The 13,603-nt window shown below is 30.8% G+C and overlaps 2 protein-coding genes across 2 annotated transcripts; one reads left to right on the top strand and one right to left on the bottom strand.

Moving 5' to 3' along the window:
- Positions 1-2,004: 2,004 nt before the first annotated feature.
- Positions 2,005-4,121, bottom strand: LOC17884763 (RNA exonuclease 4). Its single transcript, XM_006291319.2, has 6 exons — positions 4,016-4,121; positions 3,751-3,902; positions 3,527-3,657; positions 3,013-3,440; positions 2,813-2,893; positions 2,005-2,333 (listed from the first exon to the last, which is right to left on the bottom strand). Exons 1-6 carry the CDS (start codon positions 4,054-4,056, stop codon positions 2,093-2,095), a joined length of 1,074 nt encoding a protein of 357 aa, XP_006291381.1. The 5' UTR covers positions 4,057-4,121; the 3' UTR covers positions 2,005-2,092.
- Positions 4,122-10,738: 6,617 nt separating this feature from the next.
- Positions 10,739-13,510, top strand: LOC17885523 (protein KINESIN LIGHT CHAIN-RELATED 2). The gene is made up of 3 exons (XM_006290637.2): positions 10,739-10,923; positions 11,142-12,968; positions 13,067-13,510. Exons 2-3 carry the CDS (start codon positions 11,185-11,187, stop codon positions 13,275-13,277), a joined length of 1,995 nt encoding a protein of 664 aa, XP_006290699.1. The 5' UTR covers positions 10,739-10,923; positions 11,142-11,184; the 3' UTR covers positions 13,278-13,510.
- Positions 13,511-13,603: the final 93 nt, after the last annotated feature.

Raw genomic sequence — 13,603 nt, 5'->3', positions numbered from 1 at the left:
CATAATAATGTGTATTGTTGTACAGCTGTAAATTAGTTTGGCATTAATATAAGTACGCATATATTGTATGTTTCGAAATACCGTAGTATTTATCGAATAATTACGTCAACCATTGTATTGGAAAATACTTTCTTTTAATAAGGCATTGAGTTTTATTATTTGTTTGGCAAATTGTGTTTGGTAAATAAGAGGTGAATTCATTGTGAATAATATTTTGTTATTTTAAACAACATATCATAAACTATTCTGCCAAAATGATGAAATTTGCACGGAGAATTAAAATGTAAAAATAATTTCAACTGTTGCGGAAGCATGATTTTATTGGTAAAGATAAGAAATTCTCTAGGCTCATATGCATATGTGGTGTATATTTGGATATGCCATGATTTTTTAAATGGCTTGAGATCTTTCAGTGGTGTGAATGAAAGGGGAAGAGCCATTGTCATTTTTGGTCATTTTTGGTGAGGAGAAGTTTTAGAACCTAGGAAATGGTGAATATGATTCAGAACCGAGGAAAGGATAATATTTATAGAGGTCAGTACGTTTGTATGGTAAATATTAAATTAGTTAAGAAAAATATATTGTCAACAATTTTGATTGATTAAGAGAATATAAAATCTAAAAATTTTGGCAGTTTTTCCTTGCATAAATGATACACGAAAATGATTAGTAGAATATTCCTTATACATATTTCATATATACATAAAAAATATAAATTCACTATATTTGTGACTGGTTTAGCATAGATTAGCGGTTGAGAGTTCACTCTCTATTATTGTTATAGAAAATTAATAGATACCAATTCACTAATTTGTAGAAAACGTTATAAAGTTTAGGAAATATTTTAGGTAAGATTCAAAATGATTACCAAACCGATAATATACAATCTTTAATACAGTTAATAAAACCTATTAATTGGACAAATTAAATGGATATACATTTAGCTAAGATTTTTGAAATGGACAAATTAGATTAAATCTATGGATTAACGATTGGGATTAAATGATTAAACTCTATTAATTGATCCATTAATTTTTGAAGATCGGCGTGTAAACCCAATTTAATTAGGATGTGTTTTATTTCATATGAAAACTTTGATTATTTTCTAATGGGTATTTCAACTTTGATAGTATAGATGTAAAACAAGTTTCCATATTTTATATACATTAGTGATAAAAGTATATTAACTAGTTTTAACTTTTAAAATCCAATTATCGGAGTCATATTTTAATTAATATATGATTGGAAAATTAGTCAAAATCTATATATATAAAGTTAGTTTTTTCTCTCTTCTCATGATGCCACATAAGCATCCACCTAAGCCACATTTTTGTTTAAACATTAAAATAAATTTAAAACATTCATTTAGTGCATATTTATGTTACTTATTTAATTAATAGAAAGTTTATATAAATAAAAAAAATTATGTAAAAAATGAAATGTTAAAATAAGAAAAAGAATACTTTAATTTTTTTTATTAGTGGTAATAATATAATTCAACTTTCATCTTAAATTGATCATAATTTAATATTTTAAATATGTTACTGAGTTTTAGAATGAAAGTAAAAATTTATGGTAGACTAAAACAACATTTATGTAATTGTATATATAAAATTATAAAGAGGAAAAATAAAATGAAAGTGAAATATTAGTTTATAACATGATCAAAAAGAAAAAAATGATATTTCATAAATTGAATCAAATGCTTTTAATCCAAATTTGAGTATTGAAAGATAATAATTAAAGAGAAAATAATTATAATATTTTTGAAAATCAATTAAAAATATAATAAAATATCACAATATGAATAAAAAATCAACAAAACAAAATTATAAACCTCCGCGCAGGTCAACTGGTAGTTAATTATAATATATATCAAACCATCATTGTAGAGTACAATAACAATCTATGCATCATCTTTCACACACACTCGCACACTCTAAAAATTTAGATACTAGTACAAAATCATAACAAATGCTTATTCGATGTTTACGCTATAAAATTATAAATCTCCAGAGAATTTTTAAGAATTACTCTTTGTTGAGAAACACACACTTAATTAAATAACTCTATATATAGGTTTAGAACTTAATTAAGCGAAGGAGTCCAAGCACCAGCAGTAATAGTCAGAACGAGACATGGAGAGCATTTCATCAGGAGACATCCTCTCGACGTCGCTCTGCCTCCAAGCCACTTGGTTGCTACGGTTCTGCGCATCCGCGGCTAAAGGATAAGCTTCAATCTTGTGTTTCTGATATCTCATTCTCGTGTAAAGCCTCATCGTCGCTACACAATCTTCATACGGGTCTTGTATCCCAAAATGAACATCATACCTATAATTAAACACATAAATTATTATAAATAATAGAATCTTGGATTTATACACTTTTTTCTATAGCCAATATTTATTTTTCCGATTAATATATAAGTTCATATAAATATGGAACAAAAACAAAGTTAATGTCTTCGGTATATGCATGGAAAAACGTCTTTAGCTATAAGAATAAAAATTGTATATGTGCGTATATGTAGAAATTAATACATTATTAAACATGTGAATCTTTTCACGTTTTGGAGCTTTTCTTTATATAACTTTAAGCCCATCCAAAGCATCAATACCCACAGCATCAAAATAAAACTCTACTTATATATTTGGAGTATATATATATATATATATTGTAATACAATTATACTTATATACATGCACATATATAGTGTATAATATACAAGAACATGCATGAATTATTCTCACTTTCCGAATTAATCAATTTGATACAAAATATTATATATAAAAAAAGACTTGATATATTACCCGAGGTAGGTTTGGGTTAAGTACTTGAGAGAGTTACTCAGCTTGCTTGTTTTCATCAAAGGAGGGTACTTTGCAATATCCCTACATAATATAATATAAAACTTCATTGTTACTATATAAACTCACATAGTATCATAGGTTATATATTGCAAAGGAAATAACACTTAAGAATCTTTATATATTCATATATAAATGTCAACCTTATCATGGATGAAGGATATTCAAGTTGAAGACGGTCAAGATCGTGATCGAGGCCATGACCCACAAGAATCCTTGCTTTACCACCTCTTGGACGAATCTTCCACATGGGCTCTCCATTACAAAGAAACTCTTGAATCTTTCTTTGTGCTTGTTTCAACGGCATTGCGTCCCTTAAGTTTTCCGGACGTATCCCTGTCGTCTCGTACCTATAGCTCGTCACGGGCATCGAGGGTTTCACATACGTGTGGAACACAACGTTGTCACTCTCATCGGTTAAGCAAACCCTTGCGCATAGGTCTAAGGACCCGTCGCTTCCTCCTCCTACCATCTTGCAAGAGAGTGCAACCACTCTTGGAGACCGCGATGACGTGTAGTCGATCATGGCCTTGTCTCTAAGACCTAAAGCCGCCATACGAGTAGCTAGTCCCTGAAAACAAGAAAATCATATAATATATAAGTATAAAATTCATAGGTTTTAAGTTCATTTACGTAGATATCAGCAAAGAAGATTACAGAGTTGACGCTCGAGAATTGGCATCTGTCTTGATGGATCCTACGAGCATTCGGGCTTTCGAGGATCGTCATGCAAAATCTGCATCCACGAAGGCTGAAAATGTTCTTGCATTCTTGTTTTGGCAACGGCCCTATATATAGATATAACACAATTAGAAATACATTTATATATTACACACAATAGATTATAGATATGTATATGTATATTGTTTTGTTTTACATACCAATGAGATGTTCTCGGAGGGACTCAAAAGATCGGCAATGTTTCTTGCAAACGCCACAAGTAGGCTCATGACCCGAGTGGTAAGAGATCTTCATGTGCTCCACTAAATGTTCCATTTTGTTGAATTGCCTATAACAAGCAGCACACTTGTTCCTACACGTGTATACAGTTTTAGGTTTTCATCAGTTGATTATAGAATTTGTATATGATATTGCATGCATGAGTCTTCTCTTGGTATTAAAGGCTTAGGACATGAAAAAAGTTACCTTAGGGTTTCGGACGACTCCATTGATGATCTGTAATCCATGGTACGTATTGGAAACTGCAAGCAGAAACTTGAGAACTAGAGAGTTGAGAGAGTTTTAAGAACCGTTTGGGTAAGTTTTGCTCGTCTCAAGATTAGCTGAGTGTGTGAATCAAGGAGAAGGTGTGTGAAGGTATTTATAGATGAATAAATGGAATAAGAAGAAGGAGGAGAAAAGCAAAGTTGACCATTCTCATATATGACCATTTGGGAGCTTTGTAAAGATTATTACAAAAAAAAAAAAAAAGACAAAACACAAATGGACGTAGATGCCTTAATGCGATGGGGTTGGCTTCCCATGGTAAAAAGAATCACAATTTTAGTTCTACTTTAATTTGTCTGAACGATAACGAAAAGATGCTATTATCGTATGTGTGCACGTGCATGTGTGTGAATATTTGATGTCTATCGGGTTCGTAAACAAGAAAAGCTCATCAGGTAAGTATCGAACACCATATGTAGCTTACATGCATGCAAGATAGATTTAGATAAAAAGGCTCACAAAAAAAGAAAAAAAACTTAAAAAGATTTTAAAATCCGAGGATGACCAAGCAATCACAAGTGTTATGCAAAACGAAAAAAAAAAAAAGAGTTTCAAAATTCCCAAAACAAAGGTTGATCGATGAATGATTTCTAAAGTTTTAGATATTGTTCTTACATTTCCTAAACTTGTAAAACCTTCTATATATAGTATCAAATATACTACTTCGCAATTTTGGGGAAAAGAGAATACACAAAATATAGTATTTGAGATTTTTTCATACAAATTTGAAGAAATATCATGCTCTCATGCGTATACATGTTGGCATGTTGCATTGTACCACTTAACGTACGTAGATCCAAGGCTTCGTTTTCGTTATTATGTGTTTGTACCTAATGTTTAAGTTTACAATGGACCATATCATTAGATACATCATCAAAATAACGTCTCGAATATTGAGTGACATTTAAAGCATAGTGACACTACAATTAGATATATCAATCACACTACCAAAAGATAACACATGTTTTTTAGATTCTTAATTTTGACTTAACATAATTATTCCTCTTAAAGATGGCATCCTCGAGGTTGGAAGTGTTTTGGAACAAATTTGGAAAACCCATCTTTTGACCAAGCAATGGGCCAAGTCTAAGATTCTAATTTATAGTGTATTTATCCAAAAGGATTCCAAATTCTCATCAAAGAAAAGGTATTATTCATGAATAAAATTGTGTTAAAGAACTAAAGCAATAATGGTCCTTTGGTATCAGACCATGCATATACACCTATCTCTTTTCTAGCCTAAGAAAATCCAATTTATACTTTCAATGTTTTTTTTTTCTTTTGTTGAAAATATTCCTTCAACGCATTCACCTATAATAATTTCCTGGTTTGACCAAAAAAATATATATAATAATTTCCTTTAAAATTTTAAGATCTATTTTTATTTTTTGAATTGAATATAAAATTGTATTAAACCAAATTTTTTCACGATTTAGTTATCATTTACATTGATTGTCCTATTTCTTGTTTTAATTTAACTTTTTCTTTGTGTAATCAAAAGTTTTGAAACCGATGCCCGTAATCTTGCTAAAGTGTGGGGAAGATCGAATGAAAACCCTTAACCAATAGAAATATCTAGCGATTTTGCGTTTGAAAGAATTTACCTATAACGTACATGTACTTGGAGGTTTACCTATAAAGAATTTACCCTTAAATTGAAACCATAACGTACATGTTAATTTACATATATATTGATATACATATAATATGCATAAATATTGATGTGAAAAATTGAAAGATAATTTTTCTAACAAAAACAAATAAAATGATAGTAGAAGAAATACAAGCTTACGAGGCAGCATGGTCGGTTTGGTCCACGCACATGTATTTACGTAAAAAAAAGAAAGTTAGTATATTCCGTATAGTTCTGATGCTCTTTTGTCATATTCTATGACTGCATCTATTCATATATTCCATGACTAACATAAGAAATCCAATATTACACATCAAAGTCAGTAACTATTTAACTCTAATGTACATTGAGTTTTTGTAAAATATAATTAATAATTCATTATAGGCATATCAATCGGATTGATCGGGTTCGACTCATCTCGTGATCTGCATATGTTTGTGATCAAAGTTTCCTTTATATATGACCTCATATCAAAAACATTACAAAATGATGTGTATCTAAAATGTCTTAAGTTAAAAGCTATAAATGTTGAACTAACTAAATTGTGATTAATTTTCAGATTATTTTTCTATATAAGTTAAGCTATAAATGTATATGTCTTCTTAGACTGTTATATAAACCTAAACGTAGAAACACACAAGTATGCGAAATGGATTGGTCATGGGAAGAACACGAAGCCATTATGGGACAGTCAAACTTTCTCAGCAACCACTCGTACACCTAAGTAAAGCAAATATAATTCTTCTTTGTCTTTTGTTTTTTTTTTTTCTTTGCTTGTAAAAAGGTCAAAAAGATCTATATTTTGGAAATAAAAAAAGAAAAGATAAAATTTTTTAAAGAACCTTTGAATAAGATTTGAAAGATATATGCTTACTTTACCAAGAAAATCAATGAGGTTTTTGAGTTTATCATTGAGTAATGCATGGACTTTATTTTCACCTATATATATTATGTTTTAAATTTAGAATCTTATTACTTCAAATTTTATAACTATGTATCTAGAGATATCTTTTTTTTTTTTCTCATTTCATTCAGTCTTTAGACATATTTATGGTTAATGAAAATTTAATTTACACGAAAGGATTGCTACCGTTTTTCACATTTCCTATTTCCTTTTTTGATATATTGAACAGATACATGAGTTTTACACCGATGTTTTATATGTAATTCGTACTTTACTGTATGGCTGAAGCTATTGTTCAGGATCCGAGATTTGATCCTATTAATACAAAAAGATTTATTGGATTCGAATAAAAAGGGGTTTTAGAATTGGTAGATATCTTAACCAATTCTCGCCAAATTTTAAATTTTTACTTTTCAATTCCAGAAAATACAAATAAATAATGTAATTTCAAAATAATACTCAATATAATATAGCCTTTAAATGTATCTTGTAAAAGTTTTTACTGTCATATACATTATTAAAATTCAAATGTAGAATTATATACAAGTATATTACTTATCAATATTTTACAAACTTAATAGTATAGCAAATATTGGTTATATTGCAAATTAATTTTTGACTTAGTTGAATTTACCTATATTTTCTGGAAATAAAAAGTAAAGTTACAAAAGGTAACTTGGAGGATTTTTCCTTCTTTTTTTTTGCTTATCGCCCTTGATTTAATATTCCAAAGAATTTTATCGCTCAAGTGCAATAATTAATTTACATCTTCTCTTAGACTCATAACACTTACAAAAAAAAAATACATTGGATTTTTTTATCATTTTATATTGAGCATATCTTTATGGTTTGTGATTATTATTTTTTCCGTCAATGGTTATATAACATCTAAGTTTTAAATGTGTGGGTGGGGGATGCATTTTATTAAGAATGGGATATATCATAAATTTCAAAAAATAAACAAATGAACTGGTTATATTTTAAACTATCTGACTTTAGATTTGGATAATAATAAAAATGGCAATCCAAGTCCATTTGATGTATGAATCATACAAAACTAAATAACATTGAAATTAATTAAAAGAACATAACAAGTTGAATAACACTAAAAATTTATAATGTTCACAATTTTTTTCATCCATTACATAATACTCTATTTTTTTTTTTTTGAATTTAATGTTAAATTATATTCAAAAGAAAAATAGTTCGATTTTACAACGAGCGTGATTAGTGATCTATAAAAGTTTTAAAAACAGTAGTAAAATGGTTGAAAGAATTGATAAAATTTTTCATAATACTAGAATTTAACATTTTTACTAAATTATGTCAAATTATAATTTCTTCCATATACCTCATGGTAAACGTTTATGTCTGACCAGCAGATTCTTCTCGACATGAACCGACATCTGTATATACATATGACCAAATTTGTCAAAATTTCATACATAGTTCTTTCATATACATAATGACCAATTTATCAGAAACATTGAAATGACGGTACAAGAAAACAAAAACGTGTTGGTACATAAAACCAAATTGTCGATAAGATTTGATAAGGGATTCGAGCGGCGAAAGAGTTCAAGAAAAAGTAAGCACCGCCCAACAACAACACAGTCCACAATGATTTTAAAAAACTTGTTCTTGATCCATAAATTAAATAAATAAATTGTTTATGAAACGTTACGAAAATTTTCTTGAAAAAAAATCAAGAATACAATATGGTTATAGGAGTTGTCTTTATGCAATGCAAGAATACAAAAATGAGAAGTTGTTGTTAGGTCTTAGAATCATTGATCAAACGTGTGGGTTGTCTCTGTCTCTTTGTAATAATAATCCAAAGTCAATGTATATGAATGACCGACCAACCAAATAAACTTAATGTTATTTGGTAATTGGATTATGTGACTCTATTATTAAATTTTCATTCAAAGGAAAATTTTTAAAATTCATTTTTGTCTATTTTAATTTGGATGTTGACAAAAGAGTGAAAGACTCAATACACATTTGGATGGATTGTCGTAATTTTCATAAAATTTTAATATTCATTTTAAGTATTCATTGGAATGATATTGTGTATCAGTGCATGTATGAACCATAATGTTGACTTTTGATAGGTAAAATTTAGTAGTTCATTAGCTATGTTGATTTTTGATAGATAAAATTTAGTAGTTCATTAGCTATCCATTTTGAATTAAAAAAATTTGCTATCCAATTTTTTTTTTGACATCATTACAAATTAAACCTTTCTCTTTGAGAGGAAACGGACTCGAACCCGAATATGGTGAGAAGACAACAGAGGTTAGAACCACTAGCTCACTTACTTCTTTTCCATTTTTCTTTTTAATAACAATATGTAACGATGAAATAAGTTAAAAATGATAATTTATATATATAATTATGGGATTTTGACCAATAAGTGAATAAATAAATAATTGTAGACTATGACTATTTTGTTAAGAGCCAATAACATTATTATTTCTTACTTAATTCATCCTTCCACATTAAAAATTTTCCTAAATGTTGATATGATTTCTTCAACGTTGAAAAAAAAAATTACTTATTTTGGTTTTAGAGATATAAATATTTTTGGATAGAAAAACTATGATATAATTTGTTTTTGTTTTGGTTACCACCATTTATAATAATATAAATGTTATTACTACATAGTACATACAATACAGTTACATATTAGGTAGACCCTACAGTAATGCCAATAAGGGCCCATAAAGCCGTAATGGGCTTGAAGGTGGACCACATCTGGACCATAAAAACCAGGCTGTCTAACTTAGTAACGCAGCTGTAATCCACGTGTAATTATCATTCATTAAGAGATCTAAAATTAATTAAATCAAAGTAATCAATCCCCTTTAAAATCAGAGTGGTCCAATCTTTTTTTTTTTCACTTTTCATAAAGAGTTAAAATAGTAATTATTAACAGTGCCATTATCATTATATCAAAAGGCTCATTTTAACTGTTCATACTTTTTTCGTAATTAGATTAAGAAGATAATGTGATGATGATTAGAGATAATGAGGAGTGATTAAGTATGACACGTGGCGGAATCTCAACGGAACTGTATGATACAGCTGTGAATTTGAAGGGTTTGACGTAGACTTGTGATCTTTTTTTTTTCCCACAGCAACTAATTAGCTGGCTTGCTACTAATTAACCGGCATACTCAATTTTTTTTGTTTTATTTTTTACTTTTGTAGAATTCAAATAATAAAAACAAAAGTACCAAAATAAATTAAAAATATAAACAATGTATATTATTTTGAAATAAAGTTCTGACGAATTTTTTTTTTGAAGGTAGGTTTTTTAAATGAATTTGAAAATTTTATATATATAACTAGTGTCATTCAGTTATATATTTTATAAATTTTATTGTTATTTAATTTATTGATTTTAGAATTCTATTAAATGTTAATGTGATTTAATATTAAAGTGGTTTAAGTGATGACTTAATTTGATTATAATTTAATAAAAAACAAAGGAAAAAAACGTGAAGAAACAATTCTTCCTTTGACAAAAAAAAAGAAAAACAATTCTTCCTTTTTTATAGAATGTTTTGGAAAGAAACTGTCAAATACTATTATATATTTACATTAGTTTAATTATTTTGAATTTCAGTCGTTGAATATTCATTTCAAAGAATAAATTACCAAATTCTTTTTTTTATAAAATTGATAGAAAAAAAAATCTTATTTGAAAAGAGAGAGTGCGAGTAGAGGAGAAGTCATCTTCTTTTATTGCTTCAAGAATCAATCTTCTTCAACCTAATGAATGATCTTCAATTCTTTTTACGTTCTTTTTTTTTTGGTTATGTAATCTCTTTCTTGAAATTAACAATCATTAATCGCATAAAAAAGAGTCAATTATCATCTTTATTTTTTTTCTTAATATAATCAATCAATAATTAAATCAAAAGGTAAAACAAAACTTTTAAATTAAACTAATCTCTTTGTAGACCCAATTAAAGAAAAAAAAAAAGCATTTTTTTCAAAAAACATATAGGACAGTGAAAGGGTTTTGTGTGCATAAATGTTGTTGCTTCATCTCTCTCTCATTATAGAGAGTTATAGTATAATGTATACATCATTCATTAGCTATGAGATTATGAGAGCGAAGAAGATATAAAAACAAAGGATCACCTAAAAGTGAAAAGTACAAGACACCAAATCTTGAATTTTTATCTCTTACACAAAACCCACTAAGCCACAAAGAAAACACAGAATCGGTTCTTTTTGCCTTCTTGCACAGAGTTCTTCAGAGTCAGAGGAGACATAAAGGTTCGATTTTTATTTCTTGATTTGCTCAAAGTTTTCGTTTTTTCTTGTCAAAATCTTGAATTTGATTATGGGTTTTGTGCTCTGTTTGTGAATGAATCGACCCACATCATTCTATTTTAGGGACTTTGTAGTTTTCTCGATTTAGTAATAGAAAAGTTTGAGTCTTTTTGATGTTTATCTTCTTGTTTTAACTGATTTGACTCTAAATCTTGATTCAGATTTATAGTTGATTTGGTGATTTTGGGAAGAAACAGAACAGCCATGGACGTAGGAGAGAGCAATGAGAGGGGAAAAGACGAATCTGCCCATCAAGCTTCACCGAGGAGTCCTCTGAGTTCTATAGATCTTGCGATTGATGGAGCTATGAACGCTTCTATTGAGCAGTTGTATCATAACGTTTGTGAAATGGAGAGTTCTGATGATCAGTCTCCGTCTAGGGCGAGTTTTATTTCGTATGGAGCTGAATCTAGGATTGATTTGGAATTGAGGCATTTGGTTGGAGATGTGGAAGGAGAGAGGAAGAAAGAGATTATCTTGGAGAAGAAGGAAGAAAGTAATAGTGGAGGTAGCTTGAGTGAGAAGAAACCAGTTGAATCTCATTCGAATGGTAAGAAGGTTGCGAAAACGAGTCCTACTAATCCGAAGATTCCCGGTTCGAGGATCTCTTCGAGGAAATCTCCGGATTTAGGGAAGGTTTCTGTGGATGAGGAGAGTCCTGAGCTTGGGGTGTTGTTGTTGAAGCAAGCTAGAGAGTTGGTTTCTAATGGGGAGCATTTGAATAAGGCTCTTGATCTTGCGCTGCGAGCGGTGAAAGCGTTTGAGAAATCTGTAGAAGGAGAGAAACAACATGGGTTGAATTTGGTGATGTCTTTGCATATCTTGGCTGCTATATATGCAGGGTTAGGGAGATACAATGACGCGGTGCCTGTTCTTGAGCGTTCTATTGAGATACCAATGATTGAAGATGGGGAGGATCACGCGTTGGCGAAATTTGCAGGCTGTATGCAGCTTGGTGACATGTATGGTTTGATGGGTCAGGTGGAAAATTCGATTTTGCTTTATACCGCGGGTTTGGAGATTCAAAGACAAGTTCTTGGAGAATCAGATGCAAGAGTTGGTGAAACTTGTAGGTACTTAGCTGAAGCTCATGTTCAAGCAATGCAGTTCGATGAAGCTTCGAGGCTTTGTCAAATGGCATTGGACATTCATAAGGAAAATGGAGCTGCCACTACGGCTTCGATTGAAGAAGCTGCAGATAGGAAACTGATGGGGCTTATCTGCGATGCGAAAGGAGATTACGAGGTTGCACTTGAACATTATGTTTTGGCAAGCATGGCAATGTCGTCTCAGAATCACAGAGAAGATGTTGCGTCTATAGATTGCAGTATAGGTGATGCTTACATGTCTCTAGCTCGGTTTGATGAAGCGATATTCGCATACCAGAAGGCTTTGGCGGTGTTTAAGCAAGCAAAAGGTGAGACTCATTCCTCTGTTGCTTCGGTTTACGTCAGGCTTGCTGATTTGTACAACAAAATCGGGAAACTGCGCGATTCGAAATCGTACTGCGAAAATGCTCTTAAGATTTACCTAAAGCCGACTCCGGGAACTCCTATGGAAGAGGTTGCTACGGGCTTTATAGAGATTTCTGCGATATATCAGTCGATGAACGAGCTTGATCAATCTCTTAAGTTGCTAAGACGGGCGTTGAAGATATATGCAAACGCTCCAGGTCAGCAGAACACAATTGCAGGTATTGAAGCTCAAATGGGTGTGATTTCTTACATGATGGGGAATTACCCTGAAGCTTACAACATATTCAAGAGCGCGATATCAAAGTTCCGCAACAGCGGGGAGAAAAAAACCGCTCTTTTCGGAATTGCATTGAATCAGATGGGACTTGCTTGCGTTCAACGTTACGCAATCAACGAAGCTGCGGATTTGTTCGAAGAAGCAAAAACCATTCTTGAGAAAGAGTATGGACCGTACCATCCCGATACATTAGCGGTTTACAGTAACCTTGCTGGAACATACGACGCAATGGGAAGGTAATATACAAACTCAAAACAGAGCAATTCTCACTAGGTTATGTTTTTGTTTTTTGGGATTTCCTGCGGTACAAGCAATCTTTTATTTCCTTTTACAGGTTAGATGATGCTATAGAGATATTGGAGTATGTTGTTGGGACAAGAGAAGAGAAGCTCGGGACAGCGAATCCCGAGGTGGAAGACGAAAAGCAGAGGCTTGCTGCGTTGTTGAAAGAAGCTGGAAGAGGAAGGAGCAAGAGAAACAGAGCACTTCTTACTCTTTTGGACAACAACCCTGAAATCACAAATGGACAGAGATCGGTTTATTGATGAACGAACCGGTGTTATGCTCCGGTCTAAAATGTATATATATACGAAATACGAATTCAAATACTGTACTTATACAGTCGAAAGAGAAGGAAAAATGAAGAGGCATTATGATTTCTGATTTTATAAACATTCTTGTTGCAATTCTAATCTTTCTTTATAAGTAAAATGTAAAGAGTAAACTCAATTGGATTGGTCTTATTGTATTATTATGATCTACGTGAGCGTTTTAAATATTCTTCTAGATGTATGTTTCTGATGAAATCTGATTGAAAAGGACCATTGATCTTGTGTCAACAAGGTTTAGATCGACTCTTGTCTGGTCGGTT

Source organism: Capsella rubella, unplaced genomic scaffold, assembly GCF_000375325.1.
Source record: "Capsella rubella cultivar Monte Gargano unplaced genomic scaffold, Caprub1_0 scaffold_5, whole genome shotgun sequence".
NCBI classification, from domain to species: domain Eukaryota; kingdom Viridiplantae; phylum Streptophyta; class Magnoliopsida; order Brassicales; family Brassicaceae; genus Capsella; species Capsella rubella.
Note: the sequence above shows the minus strand (reverse complement) of the source record. Positions and strands in the feature narration are given on the sequence as shown.

Excerpts from the sequence above, each read along its gene's own strand:
- LOC17884763 (XM_006291319.2), bottom strand. The coding sequence starts at position 4,056 with ATGGATTACAGATCATCAATGGAGTCGTCCGAAACCCTAAG. Across the intron at positions 3,658-3,750 it reads CCTCCGAGAACATCTCATTG|GGCCGTTGCCAAAACAAGAA; the intron begins GTATGTAAAACA and ends ATCTATATATAG. Across the intron at positions 3,441-3,526 it reads AATTCTCGAGCGTCAACTCT|GGACTAGCTACTCGTATGGC; the intron begins GTAATCTTCTTT and ends TCTTGTTTTCAG.
- LOC17885523 (XM_006290637.2), top strand. The coding sequence starts at position 11,185 with ATGGACGTAGGAGAGAGCAATGAGAGGGGAAAAGACGAATCTGCCCAT. Across the intron at positions 12,969-13,066 it reads ACATACGACGCAATGGGAAG|GTTAGATGATGCTATAGAGA; the intron begins GTAATATACAAA and ends TTCCTTTTACAG.